Source organism: Rhodamnia argentea, chromosome 6 (assembly GCF_020921035.1).
Source record: "Rhodamnia argentea isolate NSW1041297 chromosome 6, ASM2092103v1, whole genome shotgun sequence".
Classification (NCBI taxonomy): domain Eukaryota; kingdom Viridiplantae; phylum Streptophyta; class Magnoliopsida; order Myrtales; family Myrtaceae; genus Rhodamnia; species Rhodamnia argentea.
This window is the reverse complement of record NC_063155.1, coordinates 22,097,869-22,121,612: the sequence shown is the minus strand read 5'-3', so window position 1 is coordinate 22,121,612 and position 23,744 is coordinate 22,097,869. Positions and strand designations below refer to the sequence as shown.

At 41.7% G+C, this 23,744-nt stretch overlaps 5 protein-coding genes across 11 annotated transcripts in view; 4 read left to right on the top strand and 1 right to left on the bottom strand.

Moving 5' to 3' along the window:
• The window catches only part of LOC115734219 (methyl-CpG-binding domain-containing protein 11-like), a 21,253-nt gene extending 4,606 nt beyond the window's left edge, over positions 1 to 16,647 (bottom strand). Inside the window, exon 1 of the mRNA XM_030664857.2 lies at positions 16,610 to 16,647. The gene's annotated coding sequence lies outside the window, so the exon portion shown is untranslated. The remainder of the gene's footprint in view (positions 1 to 16,609) is intronic.
• On the top strand, positions 6,414 to 9,539 carry LOC115734220 (probable receptor-like protein kinase At1g49730). Of its 2 annotated transcripts, none has more exons than XM_048280305.1 (7): positions 6,414 to 6,596; positions 7,402 to 7,657; positions 7,923 to 7,990; positions 8,065 to 8,132; positions 8,622 to 8,711; positions 8,868 to 8,928; positions 9,031 to 9,539. In XM_048280305.1, exons 1-7 carry the CDS (start codon positions 6,521 to 6,523, stop codon positions 9,333 to 9,335), a joined length of 924 nt encoding a protein of 307 aa, XP_048136262.1. In that variant the 5' UTR covers positions 6,414 to 6,520; the 3' UTR covers positions 9,336 to 9,539. The 2 variants fall into 2 exon arrangements, with proteins under 2 accessions (XP_048136262.1, XP_030520722.1); XM_030664862.2 differs by having other exon boundaries at positions 6,415 to 6,596; positions 7,938 to 7,990.
• On the top strand, positions 9,830 to 15,879 carry LOC115734215 (protein IQ-DOMAIN 5-like). Of its 6 annotated transcripts, none has more exons than XM_030664849.2 (8): positions 9,830 to 10,199; positions 10,796 to 10,900; positions 11,127 to 11,239; positions 11,767 to 12,024; positions 12,818 to 13,045; positions 13,734 to 13,847; positions 14,635 to 15,109; positions 15,377 to 15,879. In XM_030664849.2, the coding sequence occupies exons 3-8, from the start codon at positions 11,159 to 11,161 to the stop codon at positions 15,472 to 15,474; spliced, it is 1,254 nt and encodes a 417-aa protein (XP_030520709.2). In that variant the 5' UTR covers positions 9,830 to 10,199; positions 10,796 to 10,900; positions 11,127 to 11,158; the 3' UTR covers positions 15,475 to 15,879. The 6 variants fall into 6 exon arrangements, with proteins under 6 accessions (XP_030520709.2, XP_048136259.1, XP_048136256.1 ...); XM_048280302.1 differs by having other exon boundaries at positions 9,830 to 10,210; positions 10,874 to 10,900; XM_048280299.1 differs by having other exon boundaries at positions 9,830 to 10,710.
• Positions 16,624 to 19,429, top strand: LOC115734217 (glycosyltransferase BC10). Its single transcript, XM_030664852.2, has 2 exons — positions 16,624 to 17,856; positions 18,958 to 19,429. Exon 1 carries the CDS (start codon positions 16,766 to 16,768, stop codon positions 17,837 to 17,839), a length of 1,074 nt encoding a protein of 357 aa, XP_030520712.2. The 5' UTR covers positions 16,624 to 16,765; the 3' UTR covers positions 17,840 to 17,856; positions 18,958 to 19,429.
• LOC115734303 (serine/threonine-protein phosphatase BSL3) overlaps positions 16,637 to 23,744 on the top strand; it is a 22,051-nt gene continuing 14,943 nt past the window's right edge. The window contains exon 1 of the mRNA XM_030665028.2: positions 16,637 to 16,652. The gene's annotated coding sequence lies outside the window, so the exon portion shown is untranslated. The remainder of the gene's footprint in view (positions 16,653 to 23,744) is intronic.

The window sequence follows — 23,744 nt, the reverse complement described above, 5'->3', positions numbered from 1 at the left end:
CCGATGATTCGAAAGTTGCCATCTTGAAAATTACTGGACGGTGACACGTGGCAGGATTGAAGGAAAACATGTGTAGTCCGTCTAGTTTTTCGGCTTCCCAAATTGGCCCTTTCTAACTAGAGAACATCAAACAAAAAGACGAGGATAAAATTGTAAAATTCTGTGTTTTATAAGTGGCAACTCTATCTTCGATTGAAGGTGTTCTTCCCAGCCATGCTTTCTTATAACTTACCTCCGAGCGATTACAGCCAACGATTTTCATTTGTCATTTCGATTTGGTGGTGGGATTCGCGGGAGAAAAGATAGTTTTTTTTTTTTCAAAAAGAAATTTTCATTTTACTTGAATAAGAGAAATATAATTTTAAGATAAAGATGAAAATCAAACAGAAACGATAAATTGGAAAGATAAACTTGCTCATTCTATAAAAACGGGTATGTCATAGCATCAATGTATAATCGGCGCCCAATCGCAAAGTCTAGCATCAACTTCAATAATGAACACACGCTGAGATTTTCTTTTCAAATAACCATAGCTTTGCCAATAGGTGGTGCTCGCCTAAGTACGGCGTCCTCGGTACCATAACCGTATAGAGGCAACAACAACCGACGGGTTGGAAAAGCATGGAGAATGTCTTGTAAATTCCAGATTTATTTCTACATCGAAATAGAAGACCCCCTCCCCCAAATTTAAATGTAATTCTAGATTAGAAAAGTAGACCTACAAAACCGATACCAATTAATCACAAAATTACTTTTAGATAAGTCGATTGCTAAAGCAATAGAGAAGCAACGCTCAACTATAAAAGCAAACACCAAAGTCGAAGCAAGCGAGCGGATCCGGAATATCGAAGTCTTTCAAGAAATCGATGCGCTTCGAACTTCTATGCTCGCCAAATAAAAACTCTTCGTGTAAAAGAAATCGAGCGAACTAGTCCTCGAAATAAACAAAGAAATCTTCCAAAAAAAAATGGAGGAGATAAAGAAATAAGAAGATAAAAAGAAAACGGGAGAAGGGGAGGGAAGAGGTCTTTCCCTATGAAAATTTGCTGCAGAAAACAGGAGCTTGGGCGATGGCTTGTAGGGGTGAGCGAATCAGACCACTCAAACCGGGATCGCCCGGACCGGTGGTCCGGTTTCTGGTTCTAGAGGGAGCGGTCCGGTTCTTGGTTCTAGGATCCTAGGACCGGACCGATTGAATTTTTTTTTTAAAGTTACCCTCTCTTTACTTGTTAAGGGTGTCCAAGAAATTTTACCAAATTGAGAAGCTATTGACACTTTCTATTTTTTATTCTTCTATGTAGAAGTCTTTTTAGTTACATTCTGTTTTATTTTTTGAAAGTAACCAAGCTTATTTGCTCTATGTTAGGAATGGTGAATTTTTTTTTTTGGCATGTGTCCGATCCAATGGAACAGCCCGGGAACCGGATTGGGCTGGTAGTTCGGTTTCGGGTTCCAGAAAATTGAGAACCGAGATCACCGATCAAGTTATCGGTTCTTAAGGGGAACCGGACTGGACCGAGAACCGATCACCTCTAATGGCTTGAGGAGGAGAGAAACTCTAGGGGACGGGGGAATTCGAAAAAAAAAAGATGGGTTGAATAGAGGCAAATCAACGCACTCTTCTCAACATCTTATTGTTGTTCAATTTTTATTTCGTGAAGAATAAATAATTTCACCGGAAGGTGCTTTTTGACATCGGCGATGTGGTAAGTGAATGTTTGGAGCAACGGTAGTTCAACCTGGCTCGTGTCTCTCCGAGAGAGATCTTATGAAAAGGAAAAAAAGCATGTCCAACCCGAAGTCGGTTTTATAATTTTTCAAAATTAAGGTTCTGTGTGTTTCGCAACAATTTGAAATATATTATTTTCTAATTTTAATCATTTTTATCGCTTATAAAAATAATCGATAAAAAAACATTTTCGCCATAAACACAACTCATGCTTTGTGGATAATGGAAGTACTTTTTAGTTATCTCTTTTTCTAAAAGGCTATTAATGGGCAAAATTACAATAATATTTTTTTAATGATTGATTTTTTGTAAAATAAATTGAGCTTAAGTGTGCTTTTTTTAAAGAAAAATTAATGGTTTGAAAAATATATTTGTGGAAATGATTATCTATATTACTCGAAATAATTAGTCAATGATTTTTTTTCATTATTGACAAAAATTTATGTTTGAATATTTTCGTTTACGATAAAAATATTTTTTAAGCAATCATTCTTATGCTCATTTTGTTCCACAAAAAATGAGTGATTTTGAAAATATTTAACAAAAAATGGTCGCTTATCTTATAAGTTGACGAAAATAATTTCTTCCCGTCGCGACATAAAAATCAAGTTTCTAGGCTAATGGATTATCGGGTCAATTATTCAACTAACTTAACTCGGACTCTCCAAAGTCCATACCAAATCGCAACTTAACATGCAAAGATATTTGAATTGGAGTCGCCACTAATCGTTTTTGGTAGGTCGATTAGAAACCTAAATAAATTAGTGAGAGAACTAAATTACTTCTACGAACTAGAGATTCCAAGTCCGGGGACTTGATTACGCTATATTACTCTAACGCCCTTTCGGTACCATTTTATTTCATGAAAATGAATTTTGTCAAGCAACATTAATTGATTTTAACCAAAGTCATAAACAAAGGTTATCATGCGATTGCACAATCAATTAATTGAACATCCAGAAGTCAAGGTAATTGCGGGAAGCATACGCCAAGATAAATTGTTCTCACTTTTGAATTTTTGCTTTTTAATGGGATAAAGACTAACCTATATGCAATGCATGAATTTAATCTAAGATGCAAATGAATTAAATTAAATGCAAGGAAATCCTAAGCATGCGTATGAAATTAATTTAATTAACTACATGACTAACCTAGATGACATGCAATTAAATGAAACTAATGTACAAATGATGTTACGGTCTAATTAAATTGACTACATGACTTACGAATTAATTTAAGACGTAAACATGCAAATTCTACATGATCTAAACCTAGCATGCAAATGACATATAAAGCTTATTTTATTTTTTTTCGGATTAATGAATGACCCTAAATAAAACTATGTCTAAGGATAATTATCTTACATATTTTATGGTTCAAGTTTGCCTAATCCCCAACATATTAAAGATAAATTATTTTAGACATGAAAATCTACTCAAATATGCGGATTCTATCCTAGAATGCAAATCAAAATTCACTCATTCTGAAAAGTAAATTAACGTGCAAATATCTACATGATTTTAATTTAAAATGCAACGCAATATCTTTTAAAATTTTAAATATCATGTAAGAGAATATTCGTTCTAAAGATATCACGCCAATCAAATCAATGAAGTGGTTATATCAACTGATTTTTGAATGTATTTCGCGAATATTTGAGTTAATATTTAATTCGTAATCATACGATTAACGATTGAACTCAAATCCTTACTTGTATGGCAAGTTGCGGATTATGAGATTTTCCTAATCGATCACATTTTGAAAGATTTTTGGTATCTTGAGTATCTTCAAGAAATTTTCAAAAAAAGATTTTGAAATTTTCATATTTTATTCCAACCAAATCTTTCAAACTAGGCAAGTCATATATTGCACAACAAAAATCCCAAAATATTCAATTTAGACACGCAATCCATCAATTCAGGTAATCGAGTATTGCAATATTCTAAATCAAGTAACGGAATTTTAAGATATGCAATCTAACATTCAATCCATGCAAAGTAGGTATTTCGCAAGGATGTTCTCCAATTTGAATTTGCTCCAAAAAATTGCGATCCAAAACTTGGGCTGATTGGCTCGATATGGAGGCTCATGTGATTCGATGACCGCAAATTTCTTTGGAAAGACTTGGGAATCCTTTCGCTTGAAAGTTGGTCGGCTTAGGGTGCGTATGGTAACGTTTACGTTCCCGGAACAACTTTTGGAACGGAAACACTTTTTCTCTGTTTACGTTCCCGCCTACGATTTTTGGGAACAGAAACGCGTTTAGTAACTACAAAAAAAAAATGTGTTCAAAAGCTTTAATAAAAAGTCGTCGTCTTTGAGAGTGTGAAGGAGTAGTCCAGGAACAGAGGGTTGCAAAAAGTGTTCCTCTTACGTTATAAAATGTGTTCAAAAACTTTGATAAAAAGTGTTCCGAGAACAAAGAAACAAGTATTTTTTGTTTCTCGTTTTCGCTCCAAAAGTGTTCCCGTTTACGAAAAGTGTTCCCGGAACACTTTAGGAACACTTTTTTACCATACGCGTTTACGTTCCCAAAGTATTCCCAGAACACTTTGGGAACAAACACACTTTTTCTGGAGCGTTACCATACGCATCCTTAGGCTGCGTTTGGTCTTCGGGATTTCCGGTCGGGATAGGATTGGATATGATAGAATAAGAAATCTAGGGATTTGGCCATATCCTATCCACCGCTTGGTGAACTACGGATTTAAAGTCGGATATTCTCATATCCTATCATATCCCGCATTTGGTAGAAACTATATATAAATATAAATGACATATATGCCCCTACGTGATGCTCATGAAATATTCCGATCTTATTACTATAAAAATAACGTTCTCATACACAAAAAAAAAATTGAAAATATACACATTTTATTAGATTTTCAAACCTCTTTGCAAAAAAAAATAATAATAAAATGAAAATATAAACAAATGAGATAAGAAAGTTGTCATCATTTTAAAAGTTAGCTTTTATATAACGGATAAGAGAAATCCTATCCGACTTTATCCTACCCCCTCCCCTTGGATTTTTTTATCCGGGTTATATCTCCTCTATATTCGACATTATACTATCCGGAACACCTACTAAACACGGGATAGGATAAAACATATCCTATCTCGAGTTTTATACGGACAATCGAACGTAGCCTTAGTGTTGGTGCGAAAGAACTTGCAGAGCCTGGTTTGGGATTGGAACAGCTCAGGGCAGCGGATGGCGTGGCTCGTGATGTTGGACGGTGGTTCAACGAGCCTTCACAGTAGGGGATTCATCAATGAATGAGATCGTGGATTTCATTCTCCTTTGCAGGTTCGGGAACATGCAAGGCGAAATATTCACGAGTCAAGGAAAGGCTCGTTGGACTGATTTCCTCTCCCGCGGCAAAAGGTTGGTCTCCTTTGTGCTCGGCACCGGGCTTCAAGACGGAGGATTCGTCTGCACCGCTTGGGCTGAAATTGTTAGCAAAGGAACCCACGGCAAATCTGCAAGAGAAGCACCGAAGAGGAACAAGACCTTTTTTGTTTTTTGTTCCGCGCCTAGAATGATTCCGTGGATTGCCCAGATCACTTTTGATATCCCACAGTTTCAGATTTCTTCCAATTCCTTAGTGGAGAGAGAGAGAGTGAGTCCAAGGGAAGCTTCTTCGCGTTCCGTTTTTCTCTCTCTTTGGGAAATGCTTCTCTTCTATTCTCGTTGCGCCCACATTCTTTTCATTTTCCTATTATTTGATAATATCTTTTCTGTTCCCAAAAATCTTGCTTCTGCCCCCTTTCATCATCATCATTTTTTTTCAAAAATTCCACGCCCCAAAGATCCCATTTTGTCGTGCAATCCTTCGCGATATTTGACCACATGGAGGATATCGGCTTGATTGATTTTCACATTCTTGCGAGCTTAATCCAAACTGAATTAATTTCATCCGATGTCGGTCCGACTCAAATGCAAATGTAAGTGCATGCTAAAATAAATTAATCTAAGTAATAACTATATAAAAATGATTTTAACATTTTTGCTAAGGACTAATGTTAGTCCCTAATTTTTATGCCATAAATAAGAATTCAAAATTTAGATGTCTAACACTTCCACAAATATTTAAATACAAATTGACTAATTATTTTAAGTGATTAGTGTGAAAAATATTTTTCAAATCATTCATTTTCGCGAAAGACTCCGATTGTTTCACGAAAAATGAGACATTTTTCAAATAGAGACGGTTGGCGATCAACCACAGCCAAAGGACGAGCTCCAACTTGCGAAAGGTCGAGCCTCGCTGGTCTTTGGGTGAGCTATTCCCTTGCCTGTGATCGATCGACCTAGGAAGGAAGAAAAATGAAAAAAAAAAATTAAACAAGAAGGTAGCTGAAGGAGTGCAAAGAGCAAAGAGAGAGGAAAAAGAGGAAATCATTTTGTATCAATAAAAATATTTTTCTTAATTAATTTATTTTTTGTTAATTAAATGCTTGAAAGTTCGATTTTTTTTTTTTAAGTTATTTTTGGTGAAACAAACCGAACGAGAAACGGCCGGAGTTTTACTCTTTTACCAAAAAGGAATCGGATAACGGCAGGCGTCGTATTTTGTTTTTACCGAGCTGGCACCTCTCGCTCAGAGACACGCGGCCGGTCGCTGGGTCTCGCAGTCGCCCACGCGCAGAGGTGAAAGAGTAGGCAAGACGAACATGGCGTTGATTAAAAGCAAACCGACGCACTGAGAAACTTCGCTGCCACTTGTACTCTTCCAGCTTTTGCGCTCTCCTGTCTTCCCCAGTAAAGGGAGAATTCGCAGAGGATTCATGGTGGCCACGGCTGGTACGGATCGCTTGATCCGTAAGATCCACGCTTGCTTTCGCCCCGCTCCTCTTCCCCCAGGTTGGTGTACTACTACTACTACTACTCTCTCTCTCTCTCTCCCTCAGCGTGCTCTGTGATCCGGAAATGAAGAGCTCGCCGCGCTTGATTTGTTTTGTGACGTTTTAATTCAAGAGCAATCCGTGGTTCTCGCGTTGGAGTTCTTCGGGCGGTGAGCAATTCGAGTCGGGGTGGAGGTGATAGCTCGTGGCTCTCCTTTCCCAAATTTCTGGGTTCGTAGTGTGTTGCGTGCCTGGTGTTGGGTAATTCGCCCCGGTTGCTGTGACTTGTGAGTTCGTGCGTAATTAATTAGCGGGAGCGGGTCTCTCTCCCTCTTTGCGCGATGGAAGATGGGGAGCTCGTTAGGGCGGGAATTCCCGTGGCTTGATGAGAAAAGTGGAAGCGGTTCTGAAGGATTGAGTTCGAAAGGCGGTGAAGGTTTGTGATGTGGAGTTCAGTATGGATCCCAATGTCGTAATGTTGTGACGACGGTAGAAGCTGTTTGCTAGTTCCCTGTGTTTATTGCGACGATCGTGTGTAGTAAAATGTTGTTTTGAGCTACTTAAATTTTGATCTCTTCTAGAGAGGTCAAATGGAGTTGCCACGATGTGCCAGTTCTTTTACTTGAAATCAGGTGGCAAAAAGGGATTGTTTGAACTATGCAGCCTATCTAAGATATCATCTAACAATGGTCTCGGTGAAATGATCACTGAATTTGTTGATGTGATTGGCAGTGCTTAATTCAATCTTCTTCACTTGACGTTTGCTCGGAGAAGTCTTTCTTACTGTCTATGTGCACTCTGTCATTGCCATCTTATATTTACAGGTCCAGTTTCTTTTGTGAGGCACTTCTCATATAAGGACATAAAGAAGGCAACGGACAGCTTTTGCAGGATCATCTATAGCGATGCTCATGGGGCGGCTTACAGAGCCAACTTCAGTGATGCGGGGCTTGCGTTGGTGAAAGAGGTTAAGGAATTTGATCAGAGTAAAGAGGTCTTCTACAGAGAAGTGCAGCTCTTAGGCCGTTTGCATCACCGCCACCTCCTTGCACTTAGAGGGTTCTGTATGGGGCAAAAAAGGTATGGCCCTCATTTGAGCAAATGTTGAAAACCTCAGTGCTGTACTTCCTTACAATATTTTATTTGTGCATGTGGATAACTGGTCTTTTAATTTCTCTCCTGTTGGTGATCTTGCTTGTTCATCCAATGTACCTTGATTGAGCAAGTATCCCTTCTCCTGTGATTGAGAAAAAAACAATATCTTTACTTCGAAAGAAGTTATCTTCTGCTGAATGGGGAATGCAACTCTATATGTTTAATTGGCTCACAATTGGATGACAAATAGTTCTACACCTTGCAGTTTGTTAGTGTTCGACAATGTTGAGAATGGTAGCTTGAAGGACCATCTCAATGGTAACTTTCGGTTAAATTTTTTTTCTAAGTGGTGGCTTGATAAATTTTGGTCTAAATAAGGAGGCCCTTTGCAGATCCTCTTAGGACTCCTTTGACTTGGAGAACGAGACTACAGATAGCCAATGGTGTAGCGGCTGCATTGGTAAGTCATGGAGTCGTTGTAACTGTCAGCTTCAGTTTTCATTTCTTATGAAGGAACAGAGACAAGTCAAATTGGGAGGCTTTCCTAAGAATTGGAATTTGCTTCCTTAGTGTACCCTCCAATCTGGAATGGTCTCTGCCAGACATGATCATAAACCTTGCATGACTCTCGCTGGAGAGCTAGTTACCTGATGACCTGAGACATCAACCATAAATCCGGAACTTATCCTTGGAAAAAAGTATCATGATCCTGGATGATTGTAGAATCCTGAATGACCATATTGACATTATCAACCTTTTGGTACAGATGTTTTATCTGTTGAGTAGTATGACTTACAGCTCTTAGCACTACAAGATGTGTTTGGCCAATCCTTTGTCATGCTGAATCTGCTGGGGAGGAAACTAGCTTCATCTTATGAGTGCATAAGATAGTTTTTCTTATTGGGGGTAAATCTGGCTTTAAGTTGACAAAGTCTCAATCTGTCTGCAGGAATATTTGCTCCTATTTAATGATCCCCCAGTATATCATGTATCTGTCAGCGCAAGCAATATCATGTTGGATGAGAACTTCATTGCCAAGGTAGTGATTTTTTTCATTTCTGTCATAGCATTAGTCTAGCATCTTCTTTGCATTTTCTGAATCGAATAACAGTGAATCTCAACTCATAAGATCTTGGAATTTACTGTTACCATATATAGTCACTAGCAAAATGACATTTTCCTTGATTATCCTCAGCTATCCAATGTTGGTTTTCTTGGTTCTTCTGGGAATCACACCGGAACTTCTCATCCCACAGGTGATTTGTCATCAACATATTCATCGCCTTCGCAATGATACAAATGTGCATCCTCCTATTCCCATTGCTTAACATTCTTCGAATCCCTCATTCTCATTGCAGATTGTATCGAGGCAGAATGCAGAAACATTATTTTCCAGCTCGGCGTGCTGATCCTGGAGCTCATCACGGGACAATCATCTGAAAAGGAAGGGGCCGATCTAATTCAGTGGGTTCAAGAAAATCATTTGGGTAGCTCCATCTATAAGCTGATAGACCCAGATCTCGGAAATGACTACGATTCAAGGGAGCTAAGAAACCTCCTGGACGTAGGGAGACTTTGTATCAAATCAAGGGACAAGCCGGTGTTGTCGCCTGCCAGATTGTTTCGGTACCTCCAGAAGAAGATAGATTCTCCAATCAGTTAGTTCTTGAAGCCATTCGTTTATATTACTTCGTTGGTTGTGTAAATTCATGCCTATCATCTCTAGCTGTATCTATCTTCTCTTTCTTTTCTTCCCCTTATTCTTTCGATTTGAGAATTAGATGATGATAAAGCACATGCGAGGGCATACTGCTGGGCATGTCACGCAGGTTTATAGCAGATAATGAAAGGCTCTAGCGACTGATAAGAGGCTTTGAAACGCCAAAGACCCAAGGTGTCCCTCTGAAGAATCTACCTTGTTCTTCACATCAAATGCGACTTGCGTCTCACTGGTTTTCTAAAATAAAAACACAATGGAAGAGTTCACTTTTACGTCACCGGAAAAATATATTTTTTAAATCGATTCTCTAGATTTTTATACCCAGTTAAATTTATCCATTAAAAAATGCACGTTTTTCTTTTTTCTTTTTTCTTTTGGGATGATGGGTGAGATCTGCTAAGTTAGACAAAAGAGAGCATCCGATGCGTAGGAAGGAATCTAATCACGCAACCGGCAATTGACCCGTTTAGTTTGTTTTGTTGCGTGTTCACCCGACAGCAAGTCGACGTCGCCGACGCTGCTTTCCATTTTCAACATCTGTTTCTTTTGTCCTGTTTCTACATTCGTTCTTCAACTTCATCACGACCACCTTCTTACATTATACCCAGAGAGAGACACCCATATCGCTTTGAAGTTGAATTTTTTTTTCCCCTTGGTTCGACAAACCTTTTCAGAGAGAGAGAGAGAGAGAGAGAGATTTCTTCGCTTGGTAATCGATTGAGACGGAGGAAGAAGAAGGGTATCACCGTTGCGCTATTGTGCTCGTCGCTGGTTATCGGGGGCTTTGATTCCGGAGAATTGAGCTCCGTGAGCTCTCTGTGCTTAATGTCTTATCTTTTTTTTCAGTACTCGTTCTCCGTGTGGCATTTGCGAGAGTTTGTTGTTTCGGTTGTTACTGATGAATGGTGGCTTTTTTTTTGGGTCTACCTGCATGCGGTGGCTAGCTGCTTCTTGATGGCTTTATAATAACCTCGTTTTTGTTCATGGAGGGGAACTTTCTCAACGTATGGATCGATTCCTTGTGGTCTTATGTCCATGTATGAGAACTGTGAGGACGCTGGTTGTGCAGTGGTCTGGGCAACAGTTGCTGGGATGCAGTTTGTAATGGATTTGTCGCTTTCTAGTGTTCTCTGATAATTCTAAAGTGACTGTTGATTTCATAGCGCGTGCTGTTCATGTCCTCCTCTGCAACGATTTTCTTAGCATTACTTGGATTGAGCAATTGGATGTGTGCTCTGTAGTCTATGCAGATGCTGTACTATCACTGTTTTCATCGGATGAGGCTTGCCCAAGGGGCCAGTTTATCTTTTCACTCGTGGTAGAGCTATTTTAGAAATTGACATTGTTGAGATGACATTCGATCTGTGAAAGGCCCTCGTATTTCTCCCATGTTGCTGCTTCAGGTTTGGAGTTTTTGTTAGGGTTCCATCAACGAGAGGCTGTTCATTGCAATACTGAAGTTACTGTAATTTAGCTTCTAGGAAAGGACAGTGGATTTGCCTTAAGAGGTAATGCCAGCTTGGACTTGTAAAACAATGTAGTAACTTGTGAGAGTCGGCTCATGATCACGGTGAAATGTCCATGGCTTGAAATCGTTACCAGTTTGTGTGTAGTTCAAGAAATTACAACTTTCTTTTGGATACGTTTATTTTTTTTTAAATCCTTCATCCCTTTGTTTCTGCTATAAGGTGCAAAAATGTGGTTGCAATGGTCACAACCATCTTTTCCTGGCAGGTTCTATTGATTGACCCGATCCAACAGGCAGAATGGGCGTCTCTGGAAAATGGATCAGAGGCTTGGTGGGTTTAAAAAAATCACAAAAGTCACCTTCAAATAAGGATGAAGAGGTGGGTTACCATACTGTTGAAGTTTGTATGTGCATATTTGCAAGCTTGGTACTCGGCCTTAGGGGCTGCCTTGTATACTTTGTTCTGTTGACTGAGTCAATTTGGTGCGAAACAGACTTGTTACGGAGGAATAAGCAAAGCACGAGTGAATATCTTGTAGCACCCTTCGAATGACCCACAAAAATGAAATGTATAGTTTTGGCTGGAGGGACTCCTCTTGTACCGGATGTTATTTAGGATATATGGTGCTCTGTGTAGTCAATAAGTAAACCAGACATTTGTCAAAGCGGAAAGGTCTGAATACCGAGAAGATACTGTTCAAGTCAGCAGAATGTAAAGTTAACTCGTGGACTAGTATTCCAAAAGACAGACGCTGACTGCATAATATTGACATGCTAAACAATAAAATCTTGTTTTCTTTGAAGTCATGTTGTCCTAAGCTCAAACATCACTTCCTTTTTAATTACTGTAGGTTTTCTGAATTTCGGCCTCTTAATAACTACAGCATGATTTTGTACCCTTAACAGAAGGCGAATAGTAGCCAATCACATTCCAAGTCTCTGCATTCTACGAACTGTTCAGTTGGTACGGAGACTGAAAACATCCAAGACCAGCTTAATCGCAATTATGCTTCTCATGTTGGGGATACAAATGAACATTTCATCTCTGATGCTGCTTGTAGTCCTTCCACCTGCGTTAAAGTACAGAAAACCGATCATCACCAGCAAATTTTAAGAGAAGAGTTGGCTGCAACACGCATCCAAACAGCTTTCCGTGGTTTCCTGGTATTGATTTTTGCAGCCAGTTCAATCTATAAATGATCTTCAGTCTTCTATTGACCTGATAAAGAGGCTCTTGAATAGAAGTTTTTAGTAATTCCCAAGATTGATGGGATGCCCGGTCAGGTCAAAAGAAGTCACTTTAGGAAGTTATGGAAGCTCTTTTGTTCTGCTCAGTTATTTTATCAGTTTCATTTTCCCACTTATCATGTATTTATTGACAGTCAAGAAATAGTTATGGGCATGTCAAGGCATTTCTAGTCCAGGCATCTCAAGTGACTGAAAGTTCATGCGGGATGATCATGGGAAACAGTGAATTGAGAGCGTATTTTGGATGTGTCTTATAAACGGTCGGCAATTTTGGGCTGGATAAGTATATAGTGGGTTTAACATATTGAGCTACATGAGCAGACATAAAACAATGCTAAAAATGAAATGGACATCCCGGCATGATAATTATTTTCACCAGTAAATGTATTCAGTATCTGAGTCTAAATTCTCAAGGGCATTTCTCTTACAATCTTTTGAAACAGCATAGAATGGTATCATCCGGATTCTGACAGAATATATGAAGGTACCTCTGCTTACAAATCTCTCTTGCACCATAAGCGTTTTCTTTATGAACACCAGCTGCTAATGCAGAATCTCCTAGTCAGTCACATCATTCTCTTTCTAAAACTTGACGACAAATCTCTCTTGCACCATAAGCGTTTTACTATGAACCGAAGTTATTGGCAGAGTTATGGTTGTATATCTCGCAACGTAGTCTGATTGATCAGTTTTGTGGCTTCTGCACCAGGCAAGAAGAGCTTTTAGTGCTTTGAAAGGGTTGGTGAGGCTTCAGGCCCTTGTTAGAGGTCATGCTGTTAGAAAGCAAGCTGCAATGACACTGCGTTGCATGCAAGCTTTAGTAAGAGTTCAAGCCCATGTACGGGTGAGGCGAGGGCGACTAGCATTGGAAAGTCAAACAGCAGAACAGAAACTTAAGCAACAAATTGGAAAGGAGGCTCAAGTTCGGCAGATTGAAGTAGGCTGCTATTATTGCTATTCTCGTAATGCAGGGTCTGCATTTTCTTCCTTGTTTTATTTATATCGTGATAACAATTGAATCGCCAATGGAACGTCAGAATTACGAAGCTGCATCTTCAAGGTCTAGTTCTGGTGTTAATCCGTTTAGAAATTAGAATGATTAAAGAACATCATACTTGACCACAGTAGGACCACATATGCAGCAAAGGAAATCATTCAAGTACTACAATTTCTTGAGTTGGGTTGATATAACTGCTACAGTAACTCATGGGAGATGACAACTTACCAGATTTTCTTTAGATAGTTCCGATTATTTCACTTTATGTGCTGTCTTAAGGAGTCAGTCATTCTCACACGTTGAATGCATGCCTCTGGATGTAGGTCCTGGACAGCATCAATTATGGTGGAAACAGTTTCGGAGGGATGAAATTTTAGATTTCTACTGATGACTTTCCCTCCTTACTATGAAAATGTAAATTATGAAATGTTTAAGGTGCTCGCATCAATTTTGTTTCCTCACCTTCACTGGTGGTGCTATTTTGTTTGAGAACACAACGCCCCTGATTATGGTTTCAGTGCTAAATTATCAAATGATGAGTAAATGGTATCACATGAACATAGGAATAACTATTTACATGGTCATGCACTTGGTTTATTGAGTGGTTGCATTTCTTGTGTTTAAACAGGAAGGTTGGTGTGACCACGTAGGATCTGTAGAAGAAATTCAAACCAAGTTAGTGAAGAGGCAGGAGGCTGCAACCAAGCGCGAAAGAGCCATGGCTTATGCTTTAGCTCATCAGGTAAGCTATATTTGATATTACAATGGAATCGTACCTGTGAACTATGCTTTTCCTCTGGCTTCTCTGGTGATACCAGATTTTAAACTCAGTTTATTAGAAGCTGTTTGCATCTTAGGCTGCAAATCCAAGTGTGTAAACTCAACAAAAGGGTGAATTCAAGACGGAATAACTGAAGTAGAAGACATTGCATATCTTCTCCATGTCTTTATGGCATAAGTATGACCTAAGAAACCAGTTAAATTGAGTACCATATAGTTCAGCCCTCAACCAAAATGGATGGGTTCTTCGTAGTTTATATTACTTTCAACTTTCGGTGCAAAAATTTGCGGTATCATTTACTCTCGACCTGAATATGGGATGCATCTTCTCAGGTTAACTTAATATTTGCATCATCAATCGATGAAATGCACGAGGATTATGTATGCTGTACAATGTATGTTTGCATCACTAAATTGTATGCTATATGTAAATTACCAGTATGAATTCTGTCTCCCTGAGGTGCATGAATTGGTAAATACAAGTTTTCCTACTGGTAATTTACTGTGAACTAAGCAAGTATTATAGTATATGCTAACGGAAGTGGACTCTATGCACGATCACCATCTTTTCTCAACTTATAGTGCATCATGTTTTGTGTGGTTACAGCCTGAGACAATCAACGCAATCAAAATTACTGTCACAATCTAGCGTCGGGTTTCATGAGCCTGAAACTCTCTCATATAGTACTATGCAGTGGCAATTACAATCTCTCTCTTCTTTTTACTTCACTGGCCCTGTATTCATGCAGTGGCAAGCAGGATCAAAACAGCAGGCTGCGCCTACCGGGTTTGAACCAGACAAAAGCAGCTGGGGATGGACCTGGTTGGAGAGATGGATGGCAGTTCATCCATGGGAGAACCGATTTCTTGACATTAATATCGGTGATGGAGTGACAGTTCAAGAAAGTGGCTCGGCACAGAGTGCGGATGACACTGGAGCCCAGTCGAAGTCTGCCAGCAAGAAACCGGTTTCGACAAATCTTTGTAATCAGAAGAGGGGGCCTTCTCAGACTAGTGATGTTGGCTCTTCACCTTGTAAGTCATTGAATATGATGCCCTCTGATCAGGCAGTCCACTCCAAGCTAGAGTCAAAGCTTGTCAAGGATGTAATTCAAGTGGCCCAAGCCAGGTCTGGTCGTGGTTCCAGATCGCAAAGTAACCCTAAAGAGAGATCAGCGCAATCTGATAAACGGGCGAAGACACGATTCTCTCTGCCTAATTCTGGTAAACTATCTCTCTCTCTCTCTCCAGAAGCAAATGCAGACATGTTAATGCGCACAGAGAGATGTATGAATTGCATTGAGCAACTGCTGCCTTTATTGTAAAAATTCCCGCTTATCTGCATCAGACTTGCGATGCACATTTTCTACTTGTAATGCCGTGTGTCCGTACGTTTAAACAATGCCTGGAGGCCAGTCTTGTCTATAAACTTATAGTCCTAAGACATCATCAGGAAGTTAGCTCATCTCTCAGTTGAATTATTTTTATAAGGGTCGACTGCCGGGGCGCCAACTGCTAAGAACCCCAGCAGAACTGCTGCATCAAGAAAATCCGGTCCGCTGGCAAGATGTGTTTCCAAGGAAAGCTGATCGGATAACCTCTCAAATTACGAAGGAGGAAAAGGGCCCAATCTCATCCCGTCTTAAGGCTCCTCGCATAATGCACGAATTGCAATAGACGCAAGCAACTGCTTGGAGCCCCCGCGCACCTCTCCCGTCGACTTGCCAAGGGGCGTTTCCAAAAAATGGCAGAGCGGGAGAGATTTTGCTTCGGCTTTGTTGGCGGCAAGCATGGCGTCTGCAGCTCTCGTTCTCGCCCCTGATGCCACGACCGCATCTCTGTGTTTTTTCTTTCCAGTTTCGGTTTTACTCGGCCAGTGTATTCGTATCCTCGGGAGCACCTTTACCCTTTGCTGTCGCCGAGACACGTCATTATGTATGTTACTGTTTTCCTGGTCTTTGTTTCTAGAAGGGATTGTGATTCCTGGAGTCGTTTGCTGTCTGTTCGTGCTCTCTCTGGTTTGGTTGGGGGGGTGGGGTGGGGTTTGTTCAATTTTCCTAGACTTCTTCTTCTTCCTCTACTCCATCCCGAAGAAAACGAACAATTTGATTTTTGGTTTTTCTGTTGTGGGCGATTGGGGGGTTGGCCTTCGATTTGTTGGTTCGTTCATGATCATTGATCACGACCTTATCTTCGGGATTCCTTCATGGTTTACGTGCTTTCCTCTGAAGCTGCGGCAAGTGGGGACAGCCAGCACACAACACGACAGCCCATCTTGGTCCCAGATCTCGATCTGCTCAACCCGTCAGCGACAGCTTCACCACACCTCACCCTCCCGACCAAAACCATGCGGTTAAAGTTATGGTTCCTATGTTGGATTTATCCTTTAAATCTTTTGATTAAGAGTCCTGTTGGTCCTTAATTTGGGTTAATTACCAGGAGAATTCTCACTCAGTTCAATTAATAGCAAGTAAACAAAAAAATCAAGAAAGGAAAGGAAAAGAAAAGAAAAGGGGTGAAAAGAAAGAGAAAATCCCCCCCGTGACGCCGTCAGACAGAGAGAGAGAGAGCGAAGAGGGCTCCTCCACGCCAAAAACCAATCCTGGTTTGGCTTCATCCCCCCACCCAACGCTATCGCCATCACTCCTCCTTCCTCCCCCCCTTCCCTTCTCCTTCCCTCCCTCCATCTCCATTCTCCATCTCCGTCTTCCAAGCACCAAAAACCACTCTCTCTCTCTCTCTCTCTCTCTCTCTCTCTGTTTCTCTCTCTATCTCTATAACCTATGCCCTCCCACCAAATCCAAACCCTAACCCCCAATCGTGGCCGGCGCTCTCCGCCTCCTCCCCTGCTGCATCGCCATTGATCGGAGGCAATTCTAGATGTACAGATCTCCATACATTCTCTCCCTCACCCTTCTCCTCTCCCTCTCCCTCCTCTTCTTCCTCGGCCCCCGCCTCCTCCGCCCAGTTCCCCCCCTCCCCATCTCCCCCTCCGACGAGCTCGACGACCTCTCCCTCCTCCGCCGCGCCTCCTCCCCCTCCTCCCCCTCCCGCCTCTCCTCCGCCTCCCGCCGCCCCAAGATCGCCTTCCTCTTCCTCACCAACACCCCCCTCCACTTCTCCCCCCTCTGGGACCGCTTCTTCTACGGCTCCCCCCGCCACCGCCGCCTCTTCAACGTCTACGTCCACGCCGACCCCTTCTCCAACGTCACCGCCCCCTCCGACGGCGTCTTCGCCGGCCGCTTCATACCCGCCAAGCGCACCGCCCGCGCCTCCCCCACCCTCATCTCCGCCACCCGCCGCCTCCTCGCCACCGCCATCCTCGACGACCCTGCCAACACCTACTTCGCCCTCCTCTCCCAGCACTGTGTCCCGCTCCACTCCTTGGCCTACGTCTACCGTTCCCTCTTCGAATCCCCCCGCTTCGACCTTACCGACCCCGATGCCGCCCGCAGCCATGGCGTCCCCCTCCGCTTCCGCAGCTACATCGAGATCCACTCCCGGTCGAAAAGCCTCTGGAAGCGGTACACGGCCCGGGGGCGGTATGCCATGCTCCCCGAGGTCCCGTTCGAACAGTTCCGGGTCGGATCCCAGTTCTTCGTCCTCACACGCCGCCATGCCCGTGCCGTCGTGAAGGACCGCAAGCTTTGGAGGAAGTTCCGGCTGCCCTGCTACCGGGAGGACGCGTGCTATCCTGAGGAGCATTACTTCCCGACCCTTCTGTCCATGGAGGACCCGGGCGCTTGCACGCATTACACGCTCACCCGGGTCAATTGGACAGGCACGGTCAATGGGCACCCCCACACGTACCGGCCCCCGGAGGTCTCCCCTGACCTGATTCACCGGCTCCGCGCGTCGAATTACTCGGACTCCTATCTTTTCGCGAGGAAGTTCTCGCCGGATTGCTTGGAGCCGTTGATGAGCATCGCCGACAAGGTCATTTTCCGCGACTGACCTCTTTTGCTGCTCAGGTGAGTGAGTAAAAACCGATCCAACTTTCTAACTTTTTGTCCTCTTTTTGCTGATTGATGTCTTTGCTGAGTTTTCGAGTTGAGTTGAGTTGAGTTGGGGATTTGGCGGGTTGGTTTCAACTCAGCGAGTCTTGTCGGTGACTCGGTTGTTGGCGCTTTTTCTTAAATAGGTGAGGGGTGGTTTTAGCTAACCCTCGGAAAGTTTGGATCTTTTGAGAATTCTTGGCCCGGTCAATCGGCATTTGTTGGTTGTCTGCTTTTTGGCAGGATTTGTTTGATTAGAAGCTGTCTGGCAATTTTAGATCGGATGATCCTTTTTTCTGAATATCTTTGGACTTATTATTGGATGATCTCTTCCCTTTCTCTTAGATGGGCGATCTCTATTCTTCGGCTCATTAGCTAAATGCATCTTTTGCAAGTAGTAGTTCAATTCCTAGAATGTGCAATGCACCGCCGTAGGTTAACCATTTGTGAGGGTGCATTAGTTGGAAAATTAGTAGTTGGTAATCAAGACAATGCCCTTTACGTTGAGAGGCCTAACAGCTGTCATGGGGCTAGATAGATCAATCTTTTCCTCTTATTTGAAAATCCTCTGTCGAGGCTTGCTGCAGTGTCTCTTTACTCTTCTTCAGAGGTTTAAACTGTATTTGCAGGCGTTCTTGTATGAGCAACTGATGTTGGATTCAAGCAAGAAAGCATCTGCAGGAGAATGGATTCCGAAAATTTGACAAATGGGGTTGGAAATGAAAATAAGCGTTCAAAATTTAGCAGTAACGTTTACGGAAGCAGAGACCATATTTGAGTTGTAAGAAGACAAGAGATTGGTGTTAAATGATGCTAGTCGAATTTTGAATGATATTTCGATGTGGGTGGTAGCTTTAGGAGGTAATAGGCGAACATAATAGACCCCCAAAGATGCCGAAGATGTTTTAGCTCTATATCCCAGGATGATGCTACTAATGCTGTTTAATTCTTCATTATGGCATTTCTGGGATCATATAAATCATGTAATTCTGTTCGATGTTCTTACATCTGGTATGCATTTCCTTAGGGCATGGTCCTTCTGTTGCATTTTAAAGTAAATATCCCTGTCTTAAGCAGGTTGACAAAGATGCACGGGTAGAGTTTTGTGCCTAAAGCCTGCGAGGATGATGTTGGAGACAATGTGTGGGGAAAATGGTTTGAAGCGGCGTCGACATGCCCACGACCAAGAAAACCTGCGTGCTCCAGCTTGAGTTTCTTGCATCAAAGAGATGAAAATGTCGATTATCGGATTTAAGATGTCCGAGCAGGTACTTCTATTGTAGTTCAGAGAGTGCCAAAAAGAAACTTATGTCGACAACGACGATGATATGCAAGTATTGTAATTAGGCTCTTTAGAGGTAAATTACCTCACTCTTTTTGTACATAACCTATGGGGAAGAAGAATCCTCCTTGTACTCTCTATTCATTCAAGAGGGAGAGACGAGCAAGAAAAATGGTGTAATGGGAATTTGAGAGAGAAAAAGTTTAAAAAAAAAAAAAAAAAACCGATGGGCTTAGAGTGACAAACGGTGAAAAGGGCAACTCCGAAGCTTTTTGTTGCCTGGTGCTTTCCTTCTGCAGGTGGACAATCTTCTTCCTAAAGTTGTTCCTGATTCCAGTTCTCTGTCTCTTCTATTTGATGTTTTTGCCCTTTACGAGTTAGCTCGAGAGGGATCATGGGGTGTCTTGCATCAGGTGTTTTGACTAATGGAGTTGTTTGTTGGTGGGTCTCTTTAAGCTAGAACTAAACGAACATGGTATCTCCAGTTTGCAACCTAGGTGTTGGTGCATTCCACACTGTTTAAGACCAGGAAAAGAATTATTACTTTTGTATGGAGCATGTTTAACAAGTGCTCGGGAGGGCACTCGTCAACCCGAATCGGGTCAGGTTTTTTCCTGGTTTTTAAGCAATCAATTTTGCTGCTGAGGGTGGATGACTGGATGGTGTGCCTTAATTGCCCAGATTGTGGATTGTTGGTCAGCAGTTGGTGGTGGGGGTGGGGGACTTAAAAGACCACAAAGACCGCCGGTAGATGCGCTGGTCTTGAGAATTTCATCATACGACATGTTTTGTCGCAGAGCCGCTTTGATGGCAAACATGAAGCTTCAGCTTCGGGGAAGCTCTTTTGCTTCTAGATGGGGGTTTCATTTTCTCCTCTTTGACTTTGGCGTCTGTTTCGTTCGAAATATACGAACGTTGAAGAGGAAAACTTTTGTCGGTGACTGTCCTCCTGTTCCTTCTTCTTTTATTTAATCAACTAGGATGCTGAACTTGGACTAATAAGAGGAGGTTCTTCAGTCCATTGCCCCCCGCCCGCCTCCTCCTTCAACGCCTTTTGACTTTTGGGGGGCTTTTTTTTCCCCCTTTTACAATCATTTCAAGACATGCGTTTTTTGGAGGGTGGGGACGGAAATCTTGGCGTTATTTTTTCAACGTGCCGGATATTTGGTGTTGGGCTGGTCGGATCTGCGATCCTCGCCGTCGATCGGAGATGGATGCTGGGATGGGGCGCGTTAAGAATAGTACTCAGAAAAGAGCCCGCCCCTGTCTTTAATCTAAATTTCCTGTGCCTCAGTCTGCTTTTTTTGTTGCTTCCTACATGGGGGGGAATTGGGTTGAGTCGACAGGATTTTGACTTTAATTGTCCATGTTGGGTCCCAAAAATTTCCAGTACAATGGGCTTTATGGGTATTTTCTCTGCTTTTTCTTCTTGGTCATATGCCAGAGGAGGGTCGTGGCTTTTTGTTGACCAGGGGCGTCGATCGTGACCGTTCGATCTTGCGAGATCTCCACAAAAAGAAAAAGGGGGGAGGCGTTGGACAGGGGCCTGGGATCGACTCGCTCGAGCGGCGAGACGACGCAGTGTTCTGTGTTTAGTGACGTCACATTTCACTTTTGGGAATCAATTCCTCGCGACGCCAGGTAAATAGTGCGTCGGATATGACGTGCATTGTCCTTGCTGTGACAAATCTCCGCACGTACAAAATCGTCTTTTTCAGTGTTGCGAACTGCGAAGTCGCACGAACGACCCGACCTCTCTGGCTGGCTCGCTCGCTCCATCGCTCGCCGAACCGAATCGGGGCTTTGCCGGCCTGGGAAGGGAACCGGCCTCGGGATCCGTGCTCTTTTTGTTGGGTGTTTTCCCCAGTGCCGAGGAGGACAGGATCCGATCCACCGTCAAAACCGGGTCCCACCCTTTTGTCGTCTAGCGAACTATAATAAAATAAAAAAATAGAGTGGAAAAATCGGGGGAAAAAGAAATAGTAAATCTGAGTGACGGATGAGTAATCCCACTCTTTAGTTTTAGACTAGAATAGACGGTAGACGGTAGAAAAGGATGGTTGGACAGATGGATTGGATGGGGACCGACCGGGTCCTCCCTTCCCCATTGTCTTTGGTGAGACAACTGTTACGCAATCCTAATCTTTCTGCAAACCACAAATCCATCGAGCCTGTCCCAACTTCCAACACCACCAACACAACCGCCCACTCTTTCTTTTTTTTTTTTTTTTTTGCATTATCCTATTTTTTCTTGAATTAATAATACAAGTAAACATTCCACCCTGGACAAAACCCGTTTATTCTACGTCACTTTGCTAGGGGTGGAAAAAAAAAATTGAAACAGATGTCCTCGTGACACTTTTATCTAGAAAAACTAATATTCATCTCACCAAAAAAAAAATAAATTCAAACTGATATTCTCGAGTCAAATCCACCCTTTGATAGTGTTTCCATTTAAACATGTGTCGAGCGCATGACCGATGGCCGCAATACGAATGTGACGTGAAGAATGACCGATGTGGCATGAAAAAATCCATGTGTGTTAATACGTGCGCATTTCCACGTACGTGAATTTGGAGCGGTGGAAATTGGTATTGGACTTTTTTATAAGATGGAAATTAGTTTTGGGGTAAATATGTCGTGAGATAACGGTTTGAGATTTGTTATGCGGGGAAAGTTAATGTTGAGGCAAACGTGTTATAAAGGTATCGATATTTTTTTAACATTTTTTACGATAATAATCCTTCTCACTTTCATGTTCCTTCGCCTATGCGTCGTATCGGCACAACTCCAAAACTAAAAGTCTGATTTGACAAGAAGAAAATAAGTTGCATGTTTTTTTTTTCCTTTTTCTATAGAGATAATTAAATTCCCGAAGTTAAATTTCAAAATTAAGCTAATTGACGGTTTTCTCTCGGGGTGAACAATTTGAGGGTAGATCAATTTTCACATTGAAACCAAGAACCAAATCGGATAGGTCAGGACCCAACCCTTTTTACCATGGAATAGGAACAGACTTGGTCGGTCGGTCCCCACACGCTTCTCGAGACAATGTGATGTTATTATCATGATTATCATTTTATGATTCTGCTACAAATACCGTCCTCAAAATTTTTGAGGTTTTTGCTACAAAATACTATACTGCACGTACATACTTCGGACTGGTTTCTCCGGTTTGGTCCGATTGGTAGGGTTGCTCCCCATGAACCAAAATCCGGACCGATTATTATTGATCTCATATTTTTAATATTTTTGGAACCAGGAACCGGCTATGTTCACCCTAGAACAACATCATATGATCCTATTATGGTTATAGGGTCATCCCAAATACCAGCAATGTTGTATTTTTTTTCTTTATGATTTCTGCAATAAATACTTTGTCTTCGAGTTTTGTCCTTAAGAGGTTTTTTCTGTATAAAAAAAAACTCTTTTTTTTTATGATACGACGTATAAATGATGAACATTTTGATATTGGCATGAGCTGAACATTTTGTCTAAGAAAACTCTTTTTTTTTTTATAATTCCGTTATTTATTATGATACGACGTATAAATGTACCGATGAGGCAAATAACAATCTTCACCGAATAAAACGCATTAAAAAAAATTGAAACCTTGTCCCTTTTTTTTTATATAACTAAGTACGACAAGTAGATGGGTTATTACTAATTTTGTCGGCTCTGATGGGTTATTACTGATTTTGATTCTACGAATAACACGACAGATCAGTGGGCCGTAAGCTTCGCAGCTAGAAGAGCACGCAAATGGGCTGGGCCAAAGCCCGTTCTAAATTTCCCGGTTCGTGGAGGAAGGAGAGGCGTTCTTCTTCTTCTTCTTCGTATCTAAACATCGCATCCCCTTATTAGCATGAAAAATGATGTTCGTGTGGGAAGGTCGATTCGATTACATCCCATGGAAACGACCGTTGGTGTTGAGTCCGATTCACACTCCTTCACGCTCCGTGATAAACAGCTGAAGCTCAGACTTTCCTTGCAACTTTAACTTAAAAAAAACAAAAATCAAACGCTTGAATTGAACCCGTCTGATTGCACCATTAAAAACATCGGTGTCCTTCCAAAATGCTTCATGTTATTTGGAGTGATTGTAGTGCCGATTATTGCTTTAACATGCGTATTTATACAAAATATCGAAATAAGTACATCTAGTCGGGTCTTGAGTTCCGCATAATTAATGGGGTCGAGAATGGTAATCGACGTATCCGGGTAATTGGCTAACGACTTAGTGGCGTAAACTATTTAGTGAAACTAGGTCTGGCTAAATACATGATTTCTCAATTCCACATCATCAATCTTGATTTACTAATAAGCTCATGATACTTGTATTTTTTCAACAGGAAATTGAGTTATACTGCACGATTGACCAATGCGTAGAAGCTTCGGAGGCGCATAACAACGCTTTTACTCTAGAAATCAACTTATGGCCATAAATTGATTCGTATACTTCTGCTCTAAAAGTAGATTTCCAATCAAAGAAAAATGTTTGATAACAGAAGGGCCTTTAAGCCCATGTCCATACTCGACGAGGTCGTGCTTGGGGCATTTATAGCCCCGCAGTCTGTTGGCG

Bases quoted from the DNA above. Each gene is read 5' to 3' on its own strand.
- LOC115734220 (XM_048280305.1), top strand. From the start codon at position 6,521: ATGGTGGCCACGGCTGGTACGGATCGCTTGATCCGTAAGATCCACGCT. The intron at 8,133-8,621 runs GTAAGTCATGGA...ATCTGTCTGCAG, and splicing joins ATGGTGTAGCGGCTGCATTG to GAATATTTGCTCCTATTTAA. The intron at 8,929-9,030 runs GTGATTTGTCAT...TTCTCATTGCAG, and splicing joins CGGAACTTCTCATCCCACAG to ATTGTATCGAGGCAGAATGC.
- LOC115734215 (XM_048280301.1), top strand. From the start codon at position 11,159: ATGGGCGTCTCTGGAAAATGGATCAGAGGCTTGGTGGGTTTAAAAAAA. The intron at 12,025-12,817 runs GTATTGATTTTT...CTTCTGCACCAG, and splicing joins CAGCTTTCCGTGGTTTCCTG to GCAAGAAGAGCTTTTAGTGC. The intron at 13,848-14,634 runs GTAAGCTATATT...GTATTCATGCAG, and splicing joins CTTATGCTTTAGCTCATCAG to TGGCAAGCAGGATCAAAACA.
- LOC115734217 (XM_030664852.2), top strand. From the start codon at position 16,766: ATGTACAGATCTCCATACATTCTCTCCCTCACCCTTCTCCTCTCCCTC.